At 48.1% G+C, this 27582-nt stretch overlaps 1 protein-coding gene across 1 annotated transcript in view; it reads right to left on the minus strand.

The window, feature by feature from the left end:
• The window catches only part of COL5A1 (collagen type V alpha 1 chain), a 207323-nt gene that overhangs the window by 13090 nt on the left and 166651 nt on the right, over positions 1–27582 (minus strand). Inside the window, exons 39-53 of the mRNA XM_081967084.1 lie at positions 26302–26409; positions 24611–24664; positions 22959–23012; positions 21349–21402; positions 16672–16725; positions 16478–16585; positions 13586–13639; positions 13071–13124; positions 12767–12874; positions 12567–12620; positions 11371–11406; positions 10846–10899; positions 10482–10740; positions 7974–8086; positions 218–286 (exon numbers count right to left, since the gene is read on the minus strand). Coding sequence (XP_081823210.1) covers positions 218–286; positions 7974–8086; positions 10482–10740; positions 10846–10899; positions 11371–11406; positions 12567–12620; positions 12767–12874; positions 13071–13124; positions 13586–13639; positions 16478–16585; positions 16672–16725; positions 21349–21402; positions 22959–23012; positions 24611–24664; positions 26302–26409 — 1233 coding nt within the window. The remainder of the gene's footprint in view (positions 1–217; positions 287–7973; positions 8087–10481; positions 10741–10845; positions 10900–11370; positions 11407–12566; positions 12621–12766; positions 12875–13070; positions 13125–13585; positions 13640–16477; positions 16586–16671; positions 16726–21348; positions 21403–22958; positions 23013–24610; positions 24665–26301; positions 26410–27582) is intronic.

A 27582-nucleotide genomic window follows, 5' to 3' on the forward strand; every position in this document is an offset into this window, starting at 1 on the left:
GTCAGAAAGGCCAAGGAGACGTCGGTTAGGGTGAGGGCCCCAACGGAGCCTTCAAACCCCCCTCAGCCATTGCTCCTTGGCATCCTTGCGACTCTTCTAGTGCTGCTCATTACTTCAGCATTTAGGGTGAAATTAGTTTGGGGCCAGATGTGGAAAGCGGACGCGGCTGGCGTGCTCCAGATGGAGGGCGGAGGGAGCCAGAAGCTTTGCCACTTACCAATGACCCTCGCTTGTAGCGACTATACCAGGTGGCTGGCTGCTCTTTGGGCCAACGGGCCATTTTGCTCTGCAAAATATGAGGAGGGGTTAAAGCCAAACAGAAAGCTGAATGTGGATTCCTCTTACCAGTTTACCGCGCTTGAATTCACTGAACCAGGAGCCCGGGGTTTCCTTTGGCCATGAAGTAATTCTAGCCTGAAAATGGTGGAAGAGGCACGTTGGAGGAAGAGAAGAAGAGAGACAAGACAAAAAGGAGAGTTACACTCTGGAATGAAAGGTTCCCACGGAAATCACTCGAGCCTCTCTTTTTAAGCAAAACCAAAAACTGACCAAGGAACCTCTGACACTTTCTGGGGCCATATGAGTTGAAAGAGGACCCAGAAAGCCAATATTATTTCCTGGAGCCTGGATGATTGGCTGTTAGTGGGGAGGAAACCAAGTGTCAGAGCTGGCTTGTGGTCAGAGTTTCGATGGATGCCCTAATTAAATCATGAGCCTCGAGCCAAGCTTCAAAAGAAATCCAATTATTGATTAGGAGCAACATGTCGGCACATACCCAAGTGAAGCCAGCTCTGACCCCACGTAACTTACAGCCCAATTATGACCCTGTTTCCACCCCTCTCCCCAGGGTGTGTCATAAATCACATTCTCCAACTAAGCACTTTCACGGGCTGTAGAGATCACACCCCTCTGGCTGTTGCAGGTAACCTGGGATACAGCCTTAAGAAAGGTATGCATGGAATGTGCTTCTGGTTGTGGCTGCAATGCTGCTCTGTCAGTTCCCCCCCTCTCTTACCTATGGCAACTCGAGAGCAGGCCAGGGATGCTTTGCAAGTTGACACCAAGAGAGAAACAGGCCTACTAAGGTCATCCTGGCCAAGGGGGTAGGTTGGCTCCCCTCTCTCTTTAAAAAGCCAAAGAAGACTGTTCTGCTTCCAAGGAGAGATCTACTTCTCTGAATGCTTATTAGTGTGTTCAAATATATTGTCCTCATTGTGAAGTCTAGAGGTCTCCTATTCCTCGCTTCATTTCATGGTGACCCACATTGTCATATCTGGCTTTGGATAGGTGAAATCTCCAGGTCGCACTTGAGGGACTGGTGGCTCTCCAGTTACTTTGTGTACCAACTCCCAATAACCTCAGCCAGAGGCCATTCTAGAAGGAGGAGCAGTAGAAGCCTCTTTCATAATCATAGGAGTCATCTATTGTCTTATGCACTCTTTATTTGCCAAGAAATATTCATGGTTCTGGCGTCAAACCTCAACGGTCAGCATTCCAAGTTGTATTAGGTGGTATTAGGCTGAACCTTGACTAACCTCTCTCTGATTTCTTTTCTTTGCAGGAAGTCCTTTTCAATTAAGGTAGGGGGGGGGGGACGCCTGTCAACCCTGAAGCTGACCTGACCGAAGCCATTTTGAAGCTTCAGTCTTGCCACACCAGAGCTGAGGGATAGGTGGGGGGGGGGGAATAGAGATAGCCGGGGTTTTGTAGCCAAAACAAAATACTTTCTCCTGGCAACCAAGGACATTCCCACAGTGGGAGGAGGAGAGACGTTACCAGGCCCCTTAATTGGATCATGTGACTGATTGTTTGAGAAAGGGGGGAAATTCTTATTAGGTGAAATAAGAACCTTCAGAGTTGGTTTTCACCAGGCTGTGCCAATATGATATGCCCAATAAATCGATTCTTTGAGGAACTTGCTTGCCTCGGAGTCCTGTTTGTTGATGGCGTATCACTTGGAACCCCGACAGCTGGCCTCACTGAGGCCATTTTCTAGGCTTCAGTGCTTCCATCAACACAGTGCATGGATTTTAGGGCACCAGAAGTGTTTGCATCCCATTTCCATGAATTCTAGTCAGCACGGCCAACAATGGATGGTGGAAGTGCCATCTAAAGGCATCCAAGGCCTATCCAATGTTGGAGCATTGCACAGTAAGCAACTTTACACTGCTGGCACCACGGCTGCAATCCAATACATCCAACAATTCCCAACAGTCTGGGCCAGATCAAAACCCAACAATCGTTGTCCTTCTTGGAAGCTTGTATGCTTGCTTAATGGCCTGCTATCAATCAATCCCCAAAGAGTTCCAGATACGGTAGTAGGAGAGCTACGTTCTTATTCTCAGCTGCTACCACATGCTCACTTATGCTTCGCGGCTGGTATGCGGTGACACTGTGCCATGAATTATAGAGAAGAGGGATGAAGGGGGGCATGTTTGGGAAACCAAAAGTAGGTGCTGTGCCGACTAGAGAAGTTGCTTCAAGGTCCCCCATCTGGAAAGGGGAAGGAGCTGCATTCCAGAGCCTGCTTGAACTGACCATTAGGAAAACCGCTGGCAAGATTTTAATTGGTGACCTTGGGGAAATGAAAGACAGTTAAGAAAGGGAAAGGAGAAGAAAGCATAACAGGGATTTTGGCATGCAAATCTCAGTTCTGGCTATGCATTACTGCAGTACACTTGATCTCTCGTAAAAAAAAACCATTCCTTTCTCAGTAAATGGAGGCAAGTATTGTTTTCTACTTAAGAGATTTTAAGGGTTATGGCAGGTCTGACATGGATAGCAGCTTTTCAGGCCAACTGCTCAATTAAAAAGCATCCGTTTTCATGAGCCGCCTCTGAGGAAGTCTGCTGTAGCTCATTAAAGTTGATGCCTTTGAAAGAAAGGTAGCAGCATGAGAAAGAAACACCCGACTTCTGACGTGAATCCCAAGCATTTATGGGAAGAGCAGATTGCTTCTCTAACTGTACTTTTCCCAGTTCTTATCGGTGCATTCACACGTCTCTTTCTTGCAAAAGTTGTGTGTGTTTGTGCGCTGCCAGTGGCAGACAGGAACCTGAGGATTGGGGAGGCTGGGTGCTGAGAATGCAATGCTCCCCGGGCTGTTTAAGTGGAGAATGTTCTGGAACCTTCCAACAGCCTCCCCCCTCCCCCCCTGTGGGATGCGCAGAGGACGTATCTACCCCCAAAGCTAAGCCCTGAAAGAGCTGGTGTGGGTTTGAGCTGCTTTAAAAAATGCTACAGGGTTTAGGGAAGGAAAGCAAGAAGACTGGCTCCTATAATAAACAGGCCCAGAACTTTTAATATGGGTTTATGTTATTTATGTTCATGTTCTGTTTAATATGGGCTTATGTTATGTTATTTGTGGAGCATTTAAACACGAAAAAAGCTGCTTTTAGGGCAGTGGATAATTGGGAAAATAAATCTGTCCTATGAATAAACAGTACTTTATCACAAGAAGAAATAAATAGACATGTATCTACTACACACCTAAACAACCAAACACCTTTGCATCAATAGCTTAAAGAGGTTTAAAGTGGAAAATATTCCTAGGATAAGAGTGTTTTATGGTCACAGGAGTGAGTCTTGTTGTTGTTCCCATAAAGCTGGGCCCCTAGAAGGCTTTGGCCTGACTCCCGGTGGCTTTTTGTGGTCAAATTGTCACAGTTGTGTGGGTGGGTGGGGAGCAAGGTGCAACCACAGAGGTCCCCTCATTTTCAGAGACACAGATAAGTATTTGTGCCAAAAGAAGTGGACTGACTAGAAAAGGATGGGAATTCGTTTCTCGTCTAAAAGGGGGTGGCCAGCCAGATGCCATTGGGCCCTCAGGGGCCTCTAGAGATCCCGGGGGTCTCAAGGCTGAGGGCTCAGAAGGACTTTGGCCTCGTCCCCAGAATCTATCTGGAAAAAAGAAGGGTCTGGCTATGTTTGGGGTCCTAAGAATCACAGGACTTTCATAGATGCGCATACCAAGAGGAGAGTCCAGCATGTTGGATCCCAATCTGGACAGGAGTGACATGGGGCAATTTCTAATCCTCCCAAAGCAGGAGGCCCAGAGCAGAGGTGTGTTGTTCTCGGTTTTACTACTGCTTCGTAAACTGCTACTGCTTTACTACTGCATGCACAATTCAATGTAAATTGTTCTTTTGCGCATGTGCAGAACAATTTACAGTGAACTGCACACATGCGCACACTACTAAATAACATGCTGGCAACGCCAGCAGCAACTGGGAAACCGATTCAGGGGCGTGGCCAGCCTGGCTTGCTGCCGGTTCTGCGACCCAGGCCAGAATACCATTCCCAGTTTGGCCACACTGGGCTGAACCAGAAGCAACCCACCTCTGGCCCAGAGGTAACTCTTGTCCCAATGCAAGATCCTGTGTGAAATAGCCCCACAGGACTACACACAATTACACCCTAAACAGGAAATAATAAATAATTAGCAATGTGCAACTTGCAAGAACTGGCTTAATCCTTTGTTTCCCATTTTCCCTTTACAAGTTATAAAACAATAGAATAGAATAGAATAGAATAGAATAGAATAGAATAGAAAGGGACATTGGAGATCTTCTAGTCCAACCCCTGCTCTAGCAGGAGAACCTATACCATTTCAGACAAGTGACTGTCTACTCTTAAAATCCTTCGGTGATGGAGCACCCACAACTTCTGGGGGAGAACCATTCCACTGGGGCATTGATTAGTTTCCATCCATTGTTTCTTGTCTTGCCCTCTGGTGCTTTGGAGAATAATTTGACCCCTTCCTCTTCTTTGTGGCAGCCCCTCAAATACTGGAATATTGCTATCATGTCACCCCTAATTCTTCTTTTCTTTAGACTAGTCAGACCCAAATCCTGCAGCCGTTCTTCCTACATTTTAGTCTCTAGGCCTTTGATCATCTTAGTTGCTCTTCTCTGAACTTTTTCCTTTTTTGTAGTATGGAGACCAAAAGTGGATTCGGTATTCCAGCTGTGGCCTTACTAGGGTTTTATAAAGCAGCACTAATGCTTCACCTGATCTGGATTCTATGCCTCTGTTTATACAACCCAGGAGTGTATTAGCTTTTTTGGCTGCTGGCTCCTGTTTAAGTGATCGACAAGTAGGACTCCAAGGTCCTTCTCACAGTCCCTGTTTTTGAGCCAGGTCTCCCTTATCTCTACTTGCAGCTTTGATTTTTCCTGCCTAATTTTGCAATGATCTTATATTTTTGACTAGCTGAGAGGCCCTTTTTCTTTTATGAAAAAGGGAAGTTAAACTCCCATCCTTCTCCCTAGTCAAGTTTTGGCTCCAATTCACTGATGGAGGGGAAATATTATTTCTCACCAGTTTCTCTTCTTCCACACCTCTAACTTAGTTCCTGAAATCTACACAAATATTTCACATCTTCCTGAAAATTTCTTTACACCAGATCCAAAACAAGAGTTATGAACATTTTAAGTCACTAAAATTGGAAATAAAAAAAGCATATGGCAGTTTGAAAACCTCTGCATTGATTTTTACACCGTATCGCGCATTTCATCCACTAACATCAATCCAGCTTTCCTGGAAATGTCATCATATTCTGAAGAAAATGCAAAAAAAAAAAAAAGCAGTGGCCACATTTAAAAGGGCAAAGTTTTAAAGGCCTGTTGCTCAGCAGCTTCTGTGTCCATTTCTAATTTTGCAAAACCTCCATTACTTACAACGCTCTAAAGTTACAGTACATTTCGTCTTGATAACATTAAAAAGAAAAAAGAAAAAGATCAGGCATTTGTTCCTAGTTTTCCTCTTCAATGAAACGGGGGAGGGAACTTCTGATCCAGAGATGGATTTGGCCTAGACCCCCTTCCATCCCCCCAAGAACAATCACAAGCAGATTCGGCCACTTGCTAGATCTCGCTCTCAAAGCAGATTGGGTGGGGAAACCTCAGGAAGCTCAGATTTGGGTTCCCACAGATGCGGAACTTAGAGCAATACTTTGCTTTGGATTCTGATTTAATTTTGGATGCTACTTGGAACCCTGACACCTTGCTTTTCTTCCCATCTTCCCTTCTTCGTCTTTCCTCTTTCCCTTTCCTGTCCCTTCTTGCATGCTCAAATGCAAAAGGGGAAACATTTCTCCTCTTGTTTCATTTTGCTTTTCGTTTGTTTTGCTAGCCCTCTGCCAGCAAAAATGGAGCTTGGGTAACTGCGTGAGCCCCCCCCCCCCAAACCCTGTTTTCGGCCATGATGGCCTCCTGCAGCCCTCTGTCAGAGAAAAATGGAGCTTGGGGGCCGCACGTGGCAGAGGGCTGAAAGAGGCTGTCACGGCCAAAAATGGGGCCTGCGGAGGGGGCGTGGGCGTGCACGGCCCTCTTGGGCTCTGTTTCCACTGGCAGAGGCATTGTGGGCCAGTCCTTCCCTGTTTCCAGGGCGGCCCCATGGGCCAGATCTAAGCACCCCATGGGCCAGCCTTGAGTGTAACACCCCTGGCGTAGAGGAAATGATATGATATATTTGCATGGACGAATCTGCAGAAATCGACACATTTCAGCTTCTTTGGCAGCTTGTTAGCAATGCAAGTTGTTGTCAGACGCCTACCAATAAACGAGAAACATTAAATGACATGCAAGGCAGAAGCTCAAAGGACAAAACGCGGCACCTGAATGAGTGTCCAGACATGTGTGAAGCAAGGATGGCTTGCAAGGAAGGAAAGGGATGGAGAAGGAACAGGGTTGCAACTGAAAATAAAGTAGATTTGTTTAATTTCATTTTCTTTGCTCTTTTTTCCCTGCCTCTCATTCATAGAATCATAAAATCATTAACGACAGCACCTCCAGCAGCCGAATCAGGTGAGGAGGAGGAGGAGATGTGGGAGTCAGGCCAGCATCAAGGCAACCTGAGGACTCTGAGGAGGAAAAGGAAATGGGGCTGTCAGAGATAAGAGACAGAGGGGAGCCTGGGACGTCCATCAGCCCTCAGATGGAGAGTCAACAGTTCCCAGGTCTGGAGGTGGCTGATGAGCAAGAGGAGGAACAGCTGGGCCCAGTGCCGGATGCTCAGAAGGCAGAGGAGAGGAGAACAGTGGAAATCTATAGGCCGGTTCTTGGAACGGAAGAGCCACCGCTGTTAGCGAAGCCCCACCCTAGCTCTGGGGATAAAAGGCAGGGGCGGAGATGAATAGATATGGCAGACAACTATTCATCTTCCTGCCAGATTGGGGGGGGGGGGAGGGAGAGGTACAGAGGAGGATCCTGGGCTGTCTGTCAGTCCTCAGATGGAGAGTCAACAGCCCCCAGGTCTGGAGGTGGTTGATGAGGAAGAGGAGGAACAGCTGGGGCCAGTGCCTGACGTGCGGATGCTCAAAAGGCAAAGGAGAGGAGAGCAGTGGAAATCTATGGGCCGGTCCTTAGGACGGAAGAGCCACCACTGCTAGCGATGCCCCACCCGAGCTCTGGGGATAAAAGGCAGGGGCGGAGATGAATAGATGTGGCAGGCAACTATTCATCTTCCAGACAGCCAGACTTGTTAGCCTGTGGTGAGAAGGAGACTTTTGCCGGGGCGGCTGGCGCTCTTAATAAAGGTATCGTCGATTTAACTGCAGAGGGCTTGTCGTGTTTGGGAGCCGGATCAGAACAGATGGAAGGGACCTTGGAGATCTTCTAGTCCAACCCCCTGCCCAAGGCCTGAGTTCTCATCCCATCCTAGACAAGTGGATGTCCAGTCTCTTCTTTAAACACTTGGAGCACCCCCAACTTCTGGAGGGAAGCCATTCCGCTGATTGACAGTTTTCACTGTCAGGAATTTCTTCCCTAGTTCTAGGTTGAATCTTTCCTTGATAAGCTTCCACCCATTGCTTCTTCTCTTCGCCCTCAGGGGCTTCCTTGGGAGAATAGTCTGAGCCTCTGAGCCTTTTGCTCGCTTCTGCTCAGTCTTTTCCTGATGGGAACTATGTCGTGCAGACAGTGAAAGTTTGGCAAAGTATCTTCCAAAGGGACTGCAGAAAAGGAGCTACTTACCCCCTCAGACTTCTTATCTGGGAAGATGCAAGTTTCCCCACCAGCGGTGAAATTACAGTAAACTTTGAAGGAATCCCGGGAGCAGCCTTGATTCGGGTCCACCCAATATTCTCCTAGAGTTGGGAGAAAAGCAACGGTTAGAAATGATAAAGCCCAAACATGAACTTTGGCATCGGCTTCAAAAGCCCTCCAGAAAAACTCCAGCTTTTTCCAGAGACACCGAGAGATCGTTCCAGAGAGCTGGTCCCATCACTGAAAAACAGTCTTCATTTCTCAATCTACCTTGGCTATTTTTTTAAAAAAATAAGTGTTTCCAATTTAAAATACAAATATGAAGAATAGCATCCAATAGAACAGGGGTGTCCAAACTTGGGAACTTTAAGACTTGTGGACTTCAACTGGGAGTTGAAGTCCACAAGTCTTAAAGTTCCCAAGTTTGGACACCCCTGGAATAGAAGCTCCTTGGGGCTCACGGAGCATGGCTGTTTGCTTGCAGACATTTCGTTACCTGACCAAGCTATGTCATCAGTGCTGGTGAGTGTGTGGTTTGCTCCTTGTTCATACGACAGCTGCTTCCCTTGCCAGCACTGATGAGGGTGTGATTTCCTCTCTCTGGTAGTTTCTGGATTAGGGCATTGTTTCCTGTCTGGTTGTTTGCCTGGTGTTGATCCCTGGTTGGCCACTTTGTTGAGCTGCTTCCCATTGGAGTCCCGTGTCTGACCTTGCTGGGCACTGTGTCTTGTTGTAGGCATACACACGGAAAGAATAAGTGGAGGATTGCCTCCATGTAAATTTAGCCCATTTGTGTGCTTTCTGAAGGGTTTGATACTCATGGGTTTCCAAAACTCAGGTTGAACCGTGTATAATGGAATCATCGCCTTTTAACATCCCCGTTAATCCCTTGCAGGGTGGATTTTGAATGGAGCTGGGTGTTTACTGGCTGGATGCCCTTCCTGTCACCAATGTAGAGATTTATTCATCAGATACATTCTCATTGTGCCCAGAGAGAGAAATATCGGCCTCTACCTAGGATCGAACTCATAGCCTGCTGATTGTGAGGAGAACCAGGTTACTTAGATTACAAATTGTTCTGTGTTTGGAGGGCTGGAGCTGAAGATCCTCACCTTCAACTGAATGGAGCGGAGTCTTTACTGGCCAGATGCCCTTCCTGTTGCCAATGTGGAATTATATTCAGCAGATATATTCTCTATCTTCTATCATCTATCCATCCATAACTATCTATCTATCATCTCTATCTATCTATCTTCTATCTCTATCTATCATCTATCTATCTATCTATCTATCTATCATCTATCTATCTATCTATCTATCTATCATCTATCTATCTATCTATCTATCTATCTATCTATCTATCATCATCTATCTATCTATCTATCTCTCTACCTACCTACCTACCTACCTATCTATCGTCTATCCATCTCTATCTATCTATCTATCTATCTATCTATCTATCTATCTATCTATCATCATCTATTTATTTATTTATTTATTTGTTTCGATTTATCAGTCGCCCCCTCTCTGCAAAGGGACTCGGGCGACGTACAATTAAATCAAAATACAAGTGTGGCATGGAGGAGGTGACATCAATATTTAACAGTCAAATACAAATGGAAGCCACTAGGTTCAAATAAATAACAATAAATTAAAACAATTAAAACAGTTAAAAACCCCAAAATTTACGATTAAAATATTAAAATATTAAAATTGCCAGGGAGGTTAGAAGGTTATAGTTAAGCCAGGCCGGCTAGTTGGAACAGGTGGGTCTTGAGTTTCGTGCGGAAGGAGCGGAGATCGGTCGTTGTCCTGATATCTGGGGGGAGGTCATTCCAGACCTTTTATCTTCTATCCATCCATCCATATCTGTCTGTCTGTCTGTCTGTCTGTCTGTCTGTCTGTCTGTCTGTCTATCTATCTATCTATCTATCTATCTATCTATCTATCTATCTATCTATATCTATCCATCATCTCTCTATCTATCTTCTATCCAGCCATATCTATCTATCCCATCCATTCTATCCGTCTGTCTGTCTGTCTGTCTGTCTGTCTGTCTGTCTGTCTGTCTGTCTGTCTGTCTATCTATCTATCTATCTATCTATCTATCTATCTATCTATCTCTCTACCTACCTACCTACCTACCTACCTACCTATCTACCTATCTTCCCTCTATCATCTATCTGTCTATCTATTTTCTATCTCCTATCATCTGTATCTAAACTTGGGTGTTGCCTGATTCCAGTCGACTCTGACATTTAAAGCCAGACAGGTGGGAGCCCCACAGAACTCTAGAATTAAAACCCAGAGCCCACCTGTATTAACTGTGTTTCTGTCACACCAAGTATGATATTTACACAATTTTCTAACATTGCATTGAAATCTTGGATCTAACCAGCCTGACCAATGGGCCAGAAGTGGAATCCTTATGAACATTGGAAAAGAAGATCAACTCCCCTTTTCTAGTCCCCCTCCCCTTCCACGGCTGCTGCCTACCATCGGGGAAGTCCGGGTGACACAGCTGCAGGTCTTTGCAGGTCCGCGCTGGGTTGTGCTCGGTGCCCAGCGGGTGTTTCATCTGCTCGATTTCCAGTTTCAGGGAGTTGAGGGAGCCAAAGATCTCCTCCATGCCATCTGTGTAGTCCACATAATTGTCGGAATTGACGTCGTCCATCAGCTGGCTGGCATCGATGTTCCTCCGAGTCCGTTTGGAGGACTGGATGGGAAGAGGCTGGATCACCTCTCCTGGAGGACCCTGGATGGTGGGAGAAGAGTAGGGGCTTGGCTTGAGCGATGCCACACCGGAGAAGCAGGCTCAAACTGCTGGCCACCTGGGAAACGTCTCAGCCGCAGCACTTACAGGAGGTCCTGGTAGGCCGGGATGACCAGTCTCGCCCTTCGGACCCGTTGTCCCCTGGGAAGAAGGAGGAACAGAGAAGACATGGCCAGTTAAGGAGGTGCCAATATCAAAGGAGCAGCTGCGGTGCCTCTGGCAGCCAAAATGGGCTGCGTGAAGCCTCCCGCGCCCCATTTTGCCCAGCAAAGTGCTGCAGGAGGAGGCTGTCCCATTTCTCCCCCCCCCCGCCCCCACCAGCCTGCAGAGGTCTACAATGCTGATGTGGCCCTCGAAGAAATCCAGTTTGACACCCCTGCTTTAGGAGATGTTATCCCATCATCATCTCAAGAGTCGCCAACGGAGCAACGTCTTGAAGGGGGATGTGGATGATGGGAGGACAAAGACATGAAGGAAGCGAGAAAGACAAGAAAAGGACAGAGAGCTTCTCTCCTCCCCTCCCCATCCTCACGGCCCCATGTGGACTGCAATACTATGATTAAAAGCAATAAAACATTTTTCCCCTTTGATAGATTTGATATTTGTACTTACGGAAGATCCTTTCGCACCTTTTGGACCAGGGGGGCCCTAGTGGAAAGACAGAAGAGCTTGTTAGCAAAGCATTCATTAAAAATAACTAAGGAGCCCATACCCCAGGCCAGTGCTGATTAGCACAACAAAGATTGTCACAATTGCATAGTAATTAAGGTGTTTAGAACATCAGTCTGAGGCTGAAGTAGCCGTTTGTACACCCAGAATTCTTATTATACTTCCGAATAAACATACAGTATTTATCTTTCTGAAATCACTGAAATGTCAAATTACGTTTACTATTCTGCAGTACTGCAGGTTATTTCTGCTGATTGCCAGCTGCCAGAAGTTTGGCAGTTCGATCTGACCGTCTCAAGGTTGACTCAGCCTTCCGTCCTTCCGAGGTGGGTAAAATGAGGACCCAGATTGTTGGGGAGAAATGGCTGATTCTGTAAACCACTTAGAGAAGGCTTTAAAGCATTGTGAAGCGGTCTCTAAGCCTAACTGCTATTGATTGATGTGTCTGTCTGTCTGTCTACCTATCTACCTATCTACCTATCTACCTACCTACCTACCTACCTACCTACCTACCTACCTACCTACCTACCTACCTACCTATCTATCTATCTATCTATCTATCTATCTATCTATCTATCTATCTATCTACCTATCTGTCAGGTGTGATGGCGCAGTGGTTAGAATGCAGTTTTGTAGGCTAACTCTGCCAATTGCCAGCTGTTTGATCCTGACCAGCTCAAGGTTGACTGAGCCTTCCATCCTTTTGAGGTGGGTTAAATGAGGACCAAGATTATTGGGGGAAAGAGGCTGACACCATAAATTGCTTAGAGAAGGCTGTAAATCACTGTGAAGCGGTATGTAAGTCTAACTGCTATTGATGTCTATCTGTCTGTCAACTGTGAGGGCACAGTGGTTAGAACGCAGTATTGCAGGCTAACTGCCAACTGCCCAATGTTCAATCCAGACTGCTTGATCCTGACCAGCTCAAGATTGACTCTGCCTTCTGCCCTTCCGAGGTGGGTAAAATGAGGACCCAGATTGTTGGGGGGAAATGGCTGACTCTGTGAACTGTTTAGAGGGGGCTGGAAAGCACTGTGAAGCGGCATATAAATCTGAGAGCTATTGCTATTATATTGGGGGAGGGGGGGAAACCACAGGTTCATTTATTGGACTGAAGTTCCAGCCTCTTTGCTACTCACCGGCAACCCTGGGGAACCAGGTGGCCCAAGAGGGCCAGACGGACCTTGAATGCCCTTGAAGGAGGAGACAGAGGAGAAAATCAGTGCTTGCAAGGCCTCCTTAATCCCCAGCTCCAGTAGCTTCAGCCCCATCCTCATGGGGGGGTGGGAAGGGGGCAGAAGGACAAAGGGGTTTTGCAGCCATGCCCTCCATGGTCTACCTGTTCTCCTTTAGGCCCCGATCCTCCTTGAGGTCCCGGCAGTCCCCGATCTCCCTTTTCTCCTTGCTCGCCGGGAGGCCCAATGAGACCAATCAGTCCGGGATGACCCTGGAAAAGGCAAGGGGCTCATTGCAAGGACTCTTTGTGCCAGGATGAGAGAAGCCATTCCCAGCTGGCTTCAGGAATTCTCTTCCCAGGCTGGGATGTCGTCTCGAGAGTTAAGCTTCAAATTCACCGGCTTCTTTGGAGGTTCGTTTTTGCCCTGATTCTGGACCACGCCCATCTCTTAACGGCGAGAACTCACCTTTTCTCCCTTTGGACCCGAATCCCCTTTCAGGCCAGGTAAGCCAGGTGGCCCCTTTGAAGAGAAGGAGAAGACAGGCGCTAAAAATCAGGCACCTTGTTCAGCCACTTTCTTTCTTTTTAGATTTAGGGGAGCCCAATGAATTTGGGAGAGGAAAATTGAATTTGGACTCATGCTAACACATTTCTGAGTCTTCCCTTTTCAGGCGGCTAAAAAGTGGCCACCTCCAAACTGCCCTCTAGCTCCGTCCAAGGGGGGGGGGAGCACATCAAGGTAAGGACACAAGATATTTTGGGAGGGAGGGATTGGCCAGACAAGATGGTCTGTGGAGGACAGAGACTGCTCTGGATCTGGGGCTGCAGCCACACACACATCCCTGCCACCCCCACCCCCATGGAGAGGCAGATCTTCCTGCTTGAACCAGGAGGGCTGAAGGGGTGGGGCCGGGATGGGGCCGACCTTTGCTTTCAGCCCCATGGCAGGAAAAGCACAATTCCCAAAATGTCAAGACATACCATCGGGCCGGGAGGTCCATCTGGGCCTGGTGAACCTGGAAGCCCTTGCTCGCCCTAGGAAACAACAGACACCTTTAGCTATTATGGCACATTCTGAGTTAGTAGGAGAAACAGATAACTAGGGTGGGAGACACTCGTACATCTCCCACATTCTAGAAGTATCAAGCAAGGCATGGAGAGTGTTGTGGCCTGCCAGTGGCCAGCGGGGCTGACAACAGTCAGACAGTGAGGAGGTTGAGGAGGAACCTGGGCCAGTCCTGGAGTCTGGGGAAGGCTCTGAGGAGGGCTCTGTGTCGGAGGCAGAGATGAGGCCAGGGCCGTCTGACAATTATCAGCTGCCTTCGGAGTCGGAGATCAGTGGGGCAGAAGAACAGCTGGAGCCTGTTCCCAGGGTGCGCATGCACAGAGTTGCCAGACGAAGGAAACAGCTAAGGAACAAGGGCCTACTTGGGAGTAAAGGCACAAGTGGACGGTGAATGGCCCCTCCCAGAGGGAATAAAAGAGGAGCGAAAGGGGAGGGGAGTTTGCAGGAGACAGTTCTTTCCTGCATTCTTGCCTAGTGTTGCGGCGTCTGAAAGATATCGGCCTGGCCCATCTCCAAGCCTGATCAAGGCCGGTAATTGCGAACTCTCTTGAAAGACTGTGGGAGAGGAAAGACTTTGCTGGAGAGGGATTCACTGTAAATTAAATAAAAAGGGATTTATCGGGACGGGGACTCAGCTCCTTGCTGCTGGGGAAGCCTCGGTCAGAACAGAGAGTGATATTTTTAGGTTACATTTCTACCCCACATATTTGTTTCAAAGAGGATGGTAGCCAGGGGTGAAATCCTACTGGTTCAGACCGGAGCGGCCTGGGTCTATTCTGTTCTCATTCCATTCCATCCTACGAAGGCATCTCCTCTCAAGGTTTTCCAACATCTGCCTCAGTGTTTCTGACTGACACCCAACCTCAGAGAGAGAGAGAGAAATCCCATCCAAAGATTCTTATGGTCCAAAGGAACCTGCAGCTTTTTGGTTCGACTAATTTGTGGCGATGACTGAAAACCGCCTGAAACATCTTTGCTTCTCAAGGCGATCCAGACTCCTTTTCTATCAACTCTCTTTCTGCTCTCCACGCAAACTATTGAGGAGCCCCCTACCCACCCCGGTTCTTCTCAACCAACTGGTGAGCTTTGACCCGTACCATAAACCAGGATGTCTTGATTTTTAGTTTATTAAGTGATTTGGAACAAAATCCATTCAATCCCTCTGGGGAGGCTCCTCTCAGTCAGTGGCGCCACTTTAACGGGATTAACATCCATCACAAACATCAACAGACAGGCGCTTGTGGAGCCTTTAATGCCAACAAATGCAGGCTGGCCTCAGCTTCCATGGACTGAACTCCAATTAATCTTGCAGGGATACATGTCTTCAGTTGTCATATCTGTATCCATCATTAGAAATACCTTCACAGCAGCTCCAAACTGGATAGAGGATGGATGATATCACAGCCTGATATCTTAACATAACCCTAACTAATGTTACGTATGTCAGAATGGATGCTTTTCTTCTTACAAGGAACAGGGAAATATTTGTCCAAGATTTGTCCAATGGGTAACGAGTGCTCAATCTAAGGAATGTCCTCCAGCAAAAGGTTCTTCAACTGGTTTATCTCAACCACCAGGGAAATCCTCCTCCTCTTTTAATGGCCCCATACTCACTTGCAGGATGGAGTCTGGGCAACTGAATGGAGCTAGCAGAGTATTTTACTGGCCTAATGCCCTTCCTGTTGCCAGAGTGGAGTTTTGTTCAGCAGATATATTCCCATCGTGCCCAGAGAGAGAAATGTCTGCCTCTATCTAGGATCGAAATCACAGCCTCCTGATTGAGAGGTGAGAGCTCCACCTCTGGGCCACCATACCACTCAATCCTGACCCCCAGGGAGATGATTTCTAGGAATTTAAGACAATCTGGATCACAACCCAACTTCTGCCTATAGGAAGAGGGCATAGGGAAATGGCCCTGAAGGACAGAGAGAGGCTTCTTGTCACTACAAAAGCAACGTCCATGCAAGCGTGTCTTGACTCCATCCCAAGAAAACAATTTGAGGAAACGTTTCAGGCCTTTCCTGGTTTACACAAAGATAAAGGGGGTGTGGGGGGGGGAGAGAAGCACATTCAGACTAGAAAGGTTCAGTTCCTGTAAGGTAAAGGTTCCCCTCGCACATATGTGCTAGTTGTTCCCGACTCTAGGGGGCACTGCTCATCTCCGTTTCAAAGCCAAAGAGCCAGCGCTGCCCGAAGACGTCTCCATGGTCATGTGGCCGGCATGACTAAATGCCGAAGGCGCATGGAATGTTGTTACCTTCCCACCAAAGGTGGTTCCTATTTTTCTACTTGCATTTTAACGTGCTTTCGAACTGCTAGGGAGCTCACTCCGTTACGCGGTGCTAGGGATTTGAACCGCCGAACTGCCGACCTTTCTGATCGACAAGCTCAGCGTCTTAGGGCAGGGTTAAAACCCAAGGTTTCATTCTCCACCTGGTGCCATAGCACCAAACTGGCTCTTGTAATTAAACAATACATGATGAATATATTAATATTCTCAATGAAATGTGGAGCATATCTCTAACAAGTTCAATGTATTTTCCTACTCGCATTTTTACGTGCTTTCGAACTGCTAGGTTGGCAGAAGCTGGGACAAGTAATGGGAGCTCACTCTGTTATGCAGTGCTAGGGATTCAAACTGCTGAACTGCCGACCTTTCTGATCAACAAGCTCAGTGTCTTAGTCACTGAGCCACCCCATCCTGTAGCTGTGGCAATAAAAGATTCCCGTGCTAACGTGGCTTTGGTTTCTTCGTGGGACCAGCGCTCTCCTAGAGGTGAAGATGACCTTGGTTGGCCAATACTTACCACTGGGCCAGGTATTCCCCGAAGTCCGTCTGGACCTGGCTTTCCTGGAGGTCCCTGAGGACCAACTGGACCCGTCTTCCCAGGAGGTCCTTCCAATCCAGACTCACCCTGAAGGGAAGCAAGACGTTACAGGGAGAACGTGGCTGAAACCAGAAATGCTGTTTTGTCTGGTGGCAGCGCCGTGATTTTTTTACCTTAGCCCCTTTCTCTCCTTGTCGGCCTTCGGGTCCTGCAGGTCCAGGTGGCCCCTAAAAGGATTGGGAGACACGGTGCAGTGAGATTAAACCCCGATGGTTGTAGCAACGTCCCCTCGTATGAGCCTCCCACCAGGTATCACAACAGCTTGACCGGAAGAAGCCCCAACACCCGTCTCCAGCATCAACCAAGAGGTTGGCTCTTCAGATTAGATTAGATGAACAGAGTTGGAAGGGACCTTGAAGGTCATCTAGTCCAACCCCCCTGCCCAAGCAGGAGACCCTACACCATCTCTGACAGATGGCAGTCCAGTCTCTTCTTGGAAGCCTCCAGGGATGAAGCTCCCACAACCTCTGAAGGCAACTTCAGTTCCATGGGTGGATTGTTCTCACTGTCTGAAAATTCCTCCTTATTTCCAGGTTGAATCTCTCCTTGTTCAGTGGTCATTTTAAAAAAGATATCTTTTTTTTAAATATTTCATGATTATTTTATTTATCCAACGTTTTTGTTGTTAAAACAATACCTTCCTTTAATTAAATGTCAGGAGTTGCCCGAGATTCCCTCAGATAACAAATCCATAATTGCTTTTTGAATACGGAGCAAGAGAGTTGGAAGGGACCTCGGAGGTCTTCTAGTCCAACATCCTGCTCAGGCAGGAGAACTAGGTCAGGGGTCAGCAACCCGTGGCCCTGGAGCCGCATGTGGCTCTTTCCTCCCTCTGCTGCGGCTCCCTGTCGCTCAAAATATGCCTCACAACTGCCAAAGTGCAACACTCGCCAGCATATGATTTATTGAGCTTTTCGACCCCCGGTAAGCCAACCGTGGATAAATCCAAGCAAAAAAAAGTTGCAGAAGAAAACAGAACGTTTAATTCAAGGACATAAGCTAGTTTTGTTGGCGCTCAGGAAATAGGGTTGAGCCAGGCCAGATAATTGAAAGAGGTGGGTCTTCAGCTGTACACGGAAGGAGCGGAGATCGGAAGTAATCCTGATGTCACGGGGGAGGTCATTCCACAGGGCTGGGCCCATCACAGAGAAGGCTCTGCTCCTGGGTGTCGCCCCCCGACACTGTTTGGCGGACGGCACCCGGAGAAGTCCCTCTCTGTGTGAGCGAATTGGTCGTAGGGATGTGTGGGGCAGGATGCGATCCTGCATGTAACTAGGTCCTGTGCCATGAAGCGCTTTAAAGATCATAATCAAAACCTTGAAACGCACTCGGTAGACCACAGGAAGCCAGTGCAGCTCGCGCAGGAGAGGTGTTACAGGGGAGTATCTAGTCCTCCCCATAATCACCCGCGCGGCCGCGTTCTGGACCAACTGTAGTCTCCGAGTGCATCTCAAGGGAAGCCCCATGTAGAGAGCATTGCAGTAGTCCAGGCGAGACGTCACTAGCGCATGGGTGACTGTGCGTAGGGCATCCCGGTCCAATAAGGGGCGCAATTGGCGCATCAGGCGAACCTGATGGAACGCCCCCCTTGCCACGGCTGTTACATGGTCATCCATGGACAGCCGGGCATCTAGGAGGACGCCCAAATTGCGCACCTGTTCCATGGGGGCTAGTTGCACGCCCCCGATGGCCAGAGATGGAAGCAACTGGTTGAACCGGGAGGCCGGAAGCCACAGCCACTCCGTCTTGGAAGGGTTGAGTTTTAGTCGGTTGCCATCCATCCAGACCCGTACCGCCTCCAAACACCGGGACATCATTTCGACGGCCTCATTGGGGTGGTTCGGGGTGGAAATGTATAGCTGAGTATCATCAGCATACAGATGATATCCCACCCCAAAACCACGGATGATCTCGCCCAGCGGTTTCATGTATGTGTTGAACAGGAGAGGCGAGAGCACCGATCCCTGTGGCACTCCACATGTGAGTGACCTCCGGGTCGATCTCTGCTCCCCTGCCAACACACGTTGCGTCCGGTCAGAGAGGTAGGAGCCAAACCACCGTAAAACGGTGCCCCTGACTCCCAGCCCCTCTAGCCGGTGCAACAGGATACCATGGTCGATGGTATCGAACGCCGCCGAGAGATCTAATAGGACCAGGATAGAGGAACAACCCCTATCTCTGGCCCTCCAGAGATCATCAACCAATGCGACCAAGGCCGTCTCCGTGCTGTGCCCGGGTCGGAAGCCGGACTGGCGCGGGTCTAGATAATCATTTTCCTCCAGGTGACGTGGGAACTGCTGTGCCACCACACTCTCTACAACCTTCGCTAGAAAAGGAAGGTTGGAGACTGGACGATAATTGACTAGGTCCGTTGGGTCCAGGGAAGGCTTCTTGAGCAGGGGCCTCACCACTGCCTCTTTCAAGGCGGCCGGTAGAAACCCCTCACCCAACGAGGCGTTCACTAGGCCCAGGAGCCAGTCGCGCGTAACCTCCCAGGATGCCAGTACAAGCCAGGAGGGACACGGGTCCAATAAACATGTGGTGGGTCGCAGACGTCCACGCAACCTGTCCAAATCCTCGATGGCAACCGAGTCAAACTCCTCCCAAAGCGGTCCCTCAAGACTCGCCACGGGCGTCTCTACTGGACCACTGAAAGGGGCCCATCCCATCCGGATTTGAGCGACTTTGTCCTGTAGATATTTCCCAAACTCCTCTGCTCTGCCCTGTAAAGGGGCTTCCCGCGGTCTCTCAAACAAGAGGGAGCGAGTCACCCGAAACAGGGCGGCAGGGCGGTTATCTGCGGACGCAATAAGAGCGGCGCAATGTTGACGTTTGGCCGCTCTTAATGCCACAAGGTATGTCCTCAAATAGGCTCGTGCCTGTGCTCGGTCAAATTCGGAACGGGAGGATCTCCAACGACTCTCTAGGCGTCTCTTGTGGCGTTTCATCACCCTTAGCTCCTCGGTAAACCAAGGGGCCAGGGTGGTTCGTCGCCGCAGGAGAGGCCGCAAAGGCGCCACCCGGTCTAGGGCCCCGGTAGTCGCACTGTTCCATGCGTCTACCAGGTCCTCTACTCGAGGGCGGGTCAGATCCACAGGAGGTGGCCCAAGCTCCGTCTGCAACCTATCTGGTTCCATCAGGCGCTTGGGGCGGAACCATCTAATGCCTTCCGGTTCCGCCTCCTCGCGGTGGGGGGTAACACCAGGGAAGTCAAGCCGGAGAAGTGAGTGATCCGACCATGACAGGGGAATAATAGCTAGATCCCCTATTCCCAGATCACTCGTCCATTGGCCAGAGACAAAGACAAGGTCCAGCGTGTGGCCTCCCTCGTGAGTAGGGCCCTGAATTAACTGGGTCAGGTCCATGGCTGTCATGGAAGCCATGAACTCCCGAACCCCCTCAGACGCTTCTCCCATCGACGGCAGATTAAAATCCCCCATCACTAACAGTTTGGGGGTCTCAACCGCCACCGATGAGATCAGCTCGAGGAGTTCAGGCAGGGCCGCTGACGTATAGCGAGGAGCCAGGTATACTATCAGCAGGCCCAACTGCCTCCCTGGGCCCCATCTCACGACAAGAGACTCACACCCGGATGTCTGTGGCACGGTGAACTCTCTCGGCTCTAAGTCTTCCCGGATAATCACTGCTACCCCACCGCCCCTTCCCTGGGCCCGAGGCTGGTGAAATGCTCGATAACCTGGCGGGCACATTTCCACGAGGGGTAAACCTCCCTCGTGGCCCAACCAGGTCTCGGTTATTCCTGCGAGGTCCGGCTCCCCCTCCAAAATTAGATCGTGGATGAGGGGGGCCTTATTAACAACGGACCTCGCGTTGCATAACAGCAGTCTCAGGCCTTGGGTCTGTAGATCCTGACCACCTAGTATGCAGGGGTTGGTACAAACGACCGGGAATAACCAAAAACCCCGGTCTCCCAACCGACTACGCGCTCTTAATCTGTCCTCGCACCTGCCCCTCCCCACGACCGTTGGTATCAAGGAGCCCTGCACAGGAATGCTATCTTTAAAGACTTAAAAAGCTTCAGCGATGGAGCTTATTTCTTTTACTTGCATCTAACCTTCTTCTTAAATCAGGGCTGTCCAAACTTGGGAACTTTAAGACTTGTGGACTTCAAGCTGGCTGGGGAATTCTGGGAGTTGAAGTCCACAAGTCTTAAAGTTCCCAAGTTTGGACACCCCTGTCTTAAATGGAAACTAGTTTCAAAGCAAACAGCAGACGATTTTTACCCAAAGAACAAATCTATAAAACCTTGAAACGGCATCTATGGAATATCGGGAATCTGGCTGGAGGAGAACCAGAGCAATCTGGAAGACCACACCCTGTTTCTGGTGGGGGGGGGGGTTGACTTCTCCAAAGCATCTGACAACCGTTCCTATCTTTGCTTTCCTGCTTTGCAAACGGGATGCAACCGAACATGTTCTTGTGACAAGAAAGGTAATCATTCCTTTTGAAGAGCGACATCGAGTCTGCCTTTATTCACGCCAAGTTTTCCAGAGATTTGTTGTTATGGTGATACATTATATTTTCAATAATTGGCACCTCTGAGGTTCCTGCTGATGCTTTCTTTGCAGGCTTGCAGAATTTGCTCTCCGATGAATTGTTCGAAAGATTCGTGCATCCACGCACCAACCCACCCGTCACGGGTAGAGATACCGTTTGACCCCCTCTTTGCATCATGACACCCGTCCATTTGGCTCTCATTTGGGGTCAGGGACATTTTCTGAGATGTTTTTCTAAAAACTGGAAGATGGAAGACTAAAAAGGCGACTTACTCTCTTGCCTGGAGGGCCAGAAGGACCTGGCTCTCCCGTTGGACCAGGAGACCCCTGGGAACAAAAGAAGAGAAGAAAACAATCTTTATCCTTAGAGCTCTAACACAAGAACTGTCAGGACAGGCTAAACCCCGAGTCCCAAATTTCTGTTGCTAAGCAAGAGTTGTTAATGCAAATGACCAGCTCTCTGCAAGATATATAAATCCTTCCATTCCCCACTTATCCTGTCAGAGCTGAAGAAGCTTCTTGGAGGAGAAGTGAAATGTCTTCACAGAAAAAAACCCAAGAAAGTCCAGTTGCCTCCTGAAAAAAACACCTTTGGGACAACCATGACCTCTGCATGACGGAGAATCTCTACAGACTTTTAGCTACGCAATTTGGGATGAAGACCTTTTGAATGGGGTGGGAGGAGGAATGGATTTCCAGAGGGAAAAATTGCAAACTACAGGAACCATTTGCACCACTCAGGTGACCCTGAGGACACCTGGGATAAACCTCCAAGTAGCCTCAACGTCCCTCTAAAAAGATGCAAATGACCAGCTCTCTGCAAGGAGAATAAATCCTTCCATTCCCCACCATCCAGCCAGAGCTGAAGAAGCTTCTTGGGTGAGTCCAGATGCCTCCTGAAAAAGCACCTTTGGGACAACCATGACCTCTGCATGACGGAGAATCTCCAAGAGTTGTTCAGTGATTTTTGCCGCGTTTTATGTCTGTCAGATCTGCCATCAAACCTCTTCAGCCCAGCTTCGCTTTCTTTTGATGGCAGCCTGTCATAAAATTGTGAAGAGGGGGAATGGGAGGACATAGGGAGGGGGGAATGACATGAACCAGAGGTGCCAACCAGAGATAATGGTTGAGATGACACCAGCCTGGGACCAAAATTCAAACACCCACCAAAGACGCAAAAAAATGTGGAACTGTTACCAAAATATCCAATTTGGACACTATTGGACACTACCAAGATGACAAAGAGTGGGAGGGCCTGGAGAAGAGAAAATTACCGGGTTCACACAGGGAATCCTCAGATCTGGCTTTGCTACGCTGTAACCACTTGGCTTCAGTAAAAGTATACCTTTTGCTACCAATGGAGTCCAGGGTCTTTCTTTCCTGACTGCCCGAGTTGGGAGAAGCCTGACAGTGTCCTTTTATGAGCGCTTGGATCACAAGTTCAAAAGAGCTTCCTTAAATATCCTTTCTGCCTCATTGGCTTCTTTATCCCCTTCCCCATTAAATTCATCTTGGCATATGACTCTAGCTGGTCGCCTATGGAGGGTTTGCACCAGGAATCTGCTATTTCCACACTTGTGGAGACAGACAGCTGTGGCCAAACTGTCTTCTGCAGAGAAGCGCCGGGAGTATCAGCTAGGATGTTTTTAACACGAAGAAGAAAGGGGTGCTTAGGCTTGGGATGGGGTTTCCTCCAAATAAAGACATTCCGGAAACACCGGCTGACCCCAGGTTCTGACTAATGGCTCCCCACCAGTCCGTAGCTCTCTCTTGATGGCCATCTCTACTCAGTCGCTAACTCACCCCTATCCTATTTTTGGTACTAAACAAAGAGAGGCATTCCTAAGAAATACATGCCCTCTGCATACAGTCGGGGCACTCACCGTTTGGCCAGCTTCCCCATCATCGCCCTTATCGCCTGTTGGGCCATCCTGACCCTAGAAGAAAATAGAAAAGGAATCCTTTAGTTTCCCATTGCTATTTCAGGCCTTTTGAAGGGCACATTCCTGAAGAATTTCCTAATAAAAAGGAAGTCATTCACGGCTAAATGCCAGAGGTGACACAGGAACTATTGATATCTTACATATAATTTATTACATTTTAATATATGCGTGTAGCTTTGAGTCAGTGTTGACTCCTCATGGCTGCTTAGACTAGGCCCTGCAATTTTCTTGGAAAAAAATTCAGAAGTGAATTTGCCTGTTTCTTCTTGGGGATGAGAAAGAGGGTCTGGCTCAGCCTCCCCACTCCCCTAGCTGCTTCTGCTTAAAGGTAAAGGTTCCCCTCGCACACATGTGCCAGTCGTTCCCAACTCTAGGGGGACAGTGCTCATCTCCGTTTCAAAGCCGAAGAGCCAGCGCTGTCCGAAGACGTCTCCGTGGTCATGAGGCCGGCATGACTCAACACCGAAGGCGTACAGAACGCTGTTACCTTCCCACCAAAGGTGGTTCCTATTTTTCTACTTGCATTTTTTACGTGCTTTCCAACTGCTTGGTTGGCAGAAGCTGGGACAAGTAACAGGGGCTCACTCCGTTACGCGGTGCTAGGGATTCGAACCACCGAACTGCCGACCTTTCTTATCGACAAGCTCAGCTTCTTAGGGCAGGGTTAAAACCCAAGGTCTCATTCTCCACCTGATGCCATAGCACCAAACTGGCTCTTGTAATTAAACAACACATGATGAATATATTAATATTCTCAATGAAATGTGGAGCACATCTCTAACAAGTTCAATGTAAGATCAAGATTTCAAAAGGTCAAATTTTCCCCTTGATTAAAAATGTCTAACATTCAATAATATCAAAGAAAAATGAAACCATTGTAAAAAAGAATAGACATGCAAGATGATTACGATTATGACAGAACTATTTTTTAAAACAGATTAACAGAGTTGGAAGGGACCTTGTAGGTCATCTAGTCCAACCCCCCGCCCAAGCAGGAGACCATTTCTGATACATGGCAGTCCAGTGTCTTCTTGAAAGCTTCCAGTGATGAAGCTCCCACAACTTCCAACTTCTGTTATATTGATTGATTGTTCTGTCAGGAAATTCCTCCTTATTTCCGGGTGGAATCTCTCCTTGTTCACTTTCCATCCATTGTTCCTTGTGTGGCCTTCGGGTGCTTTGGAGAATAGCTTGACCCCCCCTCCTCTCTGTGGCAGCCCCTCAAATATTGGAAGATGCTCTCCTGTCTCCCCTGGTCCTTCTCTTCCCTAGACTTGCAACCGATCATCTTACTTTTGAGCCTCCAGTCCCCTAATCAATCCTGGTTGCTCTTCTCTGAACTCTTTGCTTATCAGAAAATTAATAAATAGGCCACAACAGTGAAAAACATATACAGTATATATGTGCCTTAGAAATACACACTTGAAATCTTAAGGGGAAATACAACATTTTAAATGTCCAAATTCCCTATTTCAAACTGAACTATTTCCAAAAGTTCTGGAAAGCAACCTCCCCAGAATTTTCTTCCCGTAAAGATTTTTAGACACATTTGAGAGAGAAACAATCTCCCTGTTTTCCATCTTGGTACTTACAGCTGGGCCAGGTTCACCTGGGGGCCCTGGATCACCTGGAAAGCCAACTGGACCCTGCAAAGGTATGGAAAGAAAGAGCCTGAAATCTTGCATTCAGCAGAAGAAAGAAATGAGCAATACTCTTGGCAATGCATTGACTGTAAAAGTTGGATCAAGGGGGCATTAGAATATCCATTCCTGTGAAATGGGATGGCTCCAGGATCTCAAGCAGACGAGTGAGAGAGGAGTTTGCAAGCCAAGCTTGGTCAAAAGTTTTTTCAAAGAAAAGAGAGGAACAAAACCCTCCATTTTCTGAGGAGCTCCAGGAAATGAAGGAAAGAAGAGATACCTGGAGCCTCACTGGAGGAAAATGAAGAGTGAATCCAGTCCAACATAGGTAAAATCCACATTAGAGATTACATCAGTTATTTCTCTCTATTTTTTGCATCTACCCATGGCCACTTGACGCCCTTTTCAAGGAGGCCTAGTCCTTGCTGGGAAAGGAAGAGGCTCAGGATGGATGCATCACTATCAGGAATATCCTGTTATTTGTCTGATGGCCCCTCAACGTGGCCCCTGCAGTCATAGGGTCCCTTGGCTGCCTGGGCCAAGTTGAGGTCCCCGGGGAACAACTATGACCCTGTGACTCTTAGGCAAATGGAGAAATTGTTCTAGTCTATGCTGCTTAGATCCTAGATGGTTAACGCTGCCCTGGTGATCTTGAGTGAGGGAACTGAAGGAGCTACGTGTAACACACCCTTTCCTCAAAAAGACACAGACCCCGTGTTCCTGGCCAATTATCCTCCAATCTCAAATCTTCCTGCACGGATGTATGTGGTTCCCAACCTTATGCCATTCATTTCTTTACTTATTGTACTTATTTGCTGCCCATCTCACCTCAAGCGCAGTGGTGAAATTCAATGTTTTTTTTACTACCGGTTCTGTGGGCATGGCATGGTGGGCCTGGCAGGGGAAGGATACTGCAAAATCCCTATTCCCTCCCGACTTCTGGGGGAAGGGTACTGTAAAATCTCCATTCCCACCCCACTCTGGGGTCAGCCAGAGGTGATATTTGCCGGTTCCCTGAACCACTCCAAATTTCCGTTACTGGTTCTCCAGAACCTGCTGGATTTCACCCCTGCTCGAGGGGTTTTGTTGGTTATTCACCAAGGCTTTGGGGACTGAGTGACTGAGGAGCCCACTTTTTGCTTTCTTCTGTTTGGCTTGGCTTTTATTTATGAATTACATTTACTTCTGGCCCATCTCACCACAAGGCTCTCTGTATTTTACTGTTTTGCATTTTTCTTTTAATGAGCTTTATTTTTAATATGTAAGCTGCTCGTAATTTTTTAGGAGTCGGGCAGCCTATTATTTATAACAACAACAATAAATGTGTTACATAAATAATAAGGTCCAAGGAAACAAGTTCCTGATCTCCCCCCACCCCCTCTGGATCTCTTCCTGAAGAAAAGGGCCATTGCTCTAGCGAAGCAAAGGCAGCTGGGCTGCCCCCGTGGCAGGGAGAGGCCCTGTAGTCTGCCCCCAAAGAAGCCCGTGAGGACCAAGGGCCCCTCAAAGAGGAGGAGAAAAGCAGAGAAGGCCCTTCGCTGTCTGGAAGGAATCAGCAGCCCAGCACAGAGAACAGGGGAGCATCCTAAGGGGACAATCTCCTTCCAGATTGACTGGGCAAAATAGAGGAGGGGGTTACTTACCGGGCTCCCTTTGGGGCCATCGTCTCCTGGGGGACCTTTGGGGCCTGGGGGCCCAGCAGACCCAGAGGGGCCTGCTTCCCCCTTTTCCCCTCTTTCTCCTTTAGGACCCTGTCAGAGGAAGGTGCTTGTTAGAAGGTTTGTTTCAGCAACAGATTAAGCAATGGGGACAAAAACCAATTAAAAGCCCAATCAGCCCTTAGAGGAAATCAAAAAATGACCATCATTTGATTGTCTTCTGATGCTCCATCAGCATGACACCAAGAGACAGATGTCTCCTCCACTGCTGTCCCTTTGTGGGACAGAGAGGAATCAGAATCAGAGCAACAGAATTGGAAAGGACCTCGGAGGTCTTCTAGTCCAACCCCCTGCTCAAGCGGGAGACCCTAGACCATTTCAGACTGGTAGCTGACTAGTCTCTTCTTAAAAGCCTCCAGTGATGGAATATCCACAACGTCTGAAGGCAATCACAGCTATGAAGGAACTTCTTCAAGACCACAAATTCTGAAGGAATCACCGTGATCAGTTGGAGAGCCATTTATATCACATGATATAGACTGAGCTACATCAAGTTTTGATATACAAATCAACCAGCGAGGAGCCTTTTGTGCAGGTGTAATATGTTTTGGAATAAAGGTATGGGTTCACTTCTAGTTCTGTATTCTTGAAGAATACAGTTAGGACAACAGATAATGTCCACTTGCTTTAAAAATTTCAGTTTTTAAAGTTCCGTTTTCCCACCTAAAGAATGCGCTATACTAATTTTAGGAAGTCCAAGTGTTATGTTTCTGTCTCACCTGTACTTGGAGAGTTATACTTGGATCTCCCATTTGCACAATGAAAAGAACGTGGATTTTGGTCCTTGTGGGGAGGACAAAGTGGGCAGGAATGCAGTTGTGAATCTGGGTTCTCCACACACTTATTTTCTCATAAGAGCCCACTTCCTACACCGGAATGTGTTGTGTTGTGTCTTTTGGCTTGTCCTGCCTTGATTAAGCAGCTGGTTTGTGGGAGTGGATTTCAAGGGACTAACTGTAGGAAACTGGTCCAATAAATAGGTAAGTTGATGGGGGGATTGGGGATACCCAGAGGAATTAGGGGTCTGAAAAAGGACTGAGATGGGAACAAGTGCAAGAGTGGTTGTCAATCATCTTGTCAATCCATTTAGTAGAATGTTGCTCCAGAAGACATTATTTGTGGGAGGGTCGGAAAAGGGACAGAACTGGAAATGGTCTTAAAAACGCCATTTTGGAAATCTTTGCCTGAGGCTTTCTAACCATTCCT

This window comes from Natrix helvetica, assembly GCF_964273705.1.
Source record: "Natrix helvetica genome assembly, chromosome: 15".
Lineage (NCBI taxonomy): Eukaryota > Metazoa > Chordata > Lepidosauria > Squamata > Natricidae > Natrix > Natrix helvetica.